This window comes from Poecilia latipinna, unplaced genomic scaffold, assembly GCF_001443285.1.
Source record: "Poecilia latipinna isolate Pla-1442-1.1 unplaced genomic scaffold, P_latipinna-1.0 Scaffold1319, whole genome shotgun sequence".
Classification (NCBI taxonomy): domain Eukaryota; kingdom Metazoa; phylum Chordata; class Actinopteri; order Cyprinodontiformes; family Poeciliidae; genus Poecilia; species Poecilia latipinna.
This window is the reverse complement of record NW_015113935.1, coordinates 1-2,141: the sequence shown is the minus strand read 5'-3', so window position 1 is coordinate 2,141 and position 2,141 is coordinate 1. Positions and strand designations below refer to the sequence as shown.

At 50.1% G+C, this 2,141-nt stretch overlaps 1 protein-coding gene across 1 annotated transcript in view; it reads right to left on the bottom strand.

The window, feature by feature from the left end:
• mvp (major vault protein) overlaps positions 1–924 on the bottom strand; it is an 8,707-nt gene extending 7,783 nt beyond the window's left edge. Inside the window, exon 1 of the mRNA XM_015055544.1 lies at positions 421–924. Coding sequence (XP_014911030.1) covers positions 421–909 — 489 coding nt within the window. The 5' untranslated portion in view covers positions 910–924. The remainder of the gene's footprint in view (positions 1–420) is intronic.
• Positions 925–2,141: the final 1,217 nt, after the last annotated feature.

Sequence of the window (2,141 nt, the reverse complement as noted above, 5' to 3'; positions counted from 1 at the left end):
GGTCCGTGGACCGGTACCGGTCCACGGACCGGTACCGGTCCACGGACCGGGGGTTGGGGACCAGGTGGCAGCATTTCTCAGCTCCAGCTACTTTCTGCCTCAGCCTGACTTCATGTTTAGTTCCAGTCGACAGAAATTCAGTCATTTAAGTTCATTAAAGAATAAAAATTGTTTTGTTCTCCATGTAGATTTTGGAAGAAAACTGAAATAAGCATCAGAGTGAGAACAGGACGGAGTGAGGATGTGGAATATTCAGATCCTCAGGTAATCTCCAGTAATCTGGATTATTATATTCCTGAAAACCTTTCACAGAAAGTTGCTTGGAAACTGGCCTGAACTTTGAACGCTGCAACTAGAACTGAATATTTGAGCTCAATTATCATTTGACCTGCAGCATGTCTTAAGCCCCCCCCCGCTCACCTTTCCAGTCTTGATGTCCCGGACGTAGATGCCCTCGTTCTCATCCAATGGGATGGCGCGCTGCTTCAGGAGGACCTCCACGCTGGCGGGGGGGACGTACTCCAGGGGGCCGCGCAGCATCCAGCGGTCTCCGGGGCGACGGAGGATGCCGCTGCGCCGGGAACGCTTGGCGCTCTCCTGCATCAGCTCCTCGTCCTCCTCGTCCTCCGCTGCTTCCTCGTACTGACAGAGAGAGGCGGTGTGGGGGAGGATGGAGAGAAGGGTTAAGGCGGCAATGCATCGGAGAGAGGGAGGGGGCGAGCGAGGGGGAGGGGGCGAGCGAGGAGGAGGGGGGTTCTGCGTTTGAAACCAGGATTGGAAATAAAATGGTTGAGACAAGAAGAGGAAGAGGAGCGTTATGGAGACATTTTGTTCTGATCTAATGATTTTCAGTTTATGGAGACAGAAAGCAACAAAACTCCTGAACAAGCATGGTGGTGGTGCTGTCATGCTGTGGGCCTGGTGCAGAAACATCAGCCAGAAAGGGGCGTATGAATATATGTGAACCTGTAGGTGGATTTACAAAGAACCATTTGTTACGCCGAGTCATTTTAACGCAGCGTCAGTTTCATTAAACAAGTTCCGGTCCTGGTTCTGGTTCTGTGAACTGATCGGCCAGTCGTCTCTCTCAGTGATCCGTTGGATCTAATCCAGGTGGTGGATGGAGGTTTTCCTTCAACAGAGGCCTGTTGCCTCTGGCTGCGACCCGCCGCCGGCCCGCTTCGTGAGGATTCCTGCTATGAGCCACACCCAGCGTTTCCTGGAAGCTGCAGTCAGAACAATAATCCGAGGCGTGGCTGCAACCTTTCAGCAGAAACCCGTTCTGCTGCTCCAACCCGGTTTCGCCTGGCCCTCAGATCCTCCACTCAGACTATTCAGAGGCCCGATCCGCTCACAGGTCAGAACCGACTTCCTGCCGATTGTTGGATCCGTTTTTCTGCTTCAGCAGCTTCACATTTAAATCTGTTTTTAGAAGCAGGTCAGCGACAAACTTCTGGTGTAAAAACAGAACCGACCCACAGGAACAGAGCTGCTGGAGTTCTGAAGCAACCAGAAGGGAAAACCCAAAAAACCCTCAAGAGCAACTCAGAACCAGAGGAGGCTCTGCTAGCTAAAGAGCTAGCTGCGCTAATGCTATATAAAACCACATTATTCAATGAAAGCTAATGCTAACTTGCTACCTCAATAGTATTTAATTGAAGCGAACACTAAATTACCAAACCAACACAGCGTTTACTGGAAGCTAATGCCAACTTCCTAAACCAGGGGTCTCAAACTCAATGTCCCAGGGGGCCGCTGGAGGCAGAGTCTGGGTGAGGCTGGGCCGCATGAAGGATTGCACAAAAACATTTAAAAGATATCCTCAAATGTCATCAACATTTAATTATTTATCCAATACATGAACTGCAGGCTTCACTGCAGCCTGAATTTCGATTTTTTTGTCAAATCGGACTTTTTTTAGCCGGGCGTTCACACTGTCACACATATGCGACCTGTATGTTTTCTGCAGTCTGAACGGGCCAACGACCTGAAAGTGTCCCGCATGCGCAGTAGAGGGCGCCATAGCGTCAGCGTTCTCAGTGTTCTGCCAACCATAGACATATTATAAGGACAGACCCTCATGGACCGCTCTCGCCTGTTGTCGCTGACGAGATTTAGATTTAGCTTATTTAGTAATATCA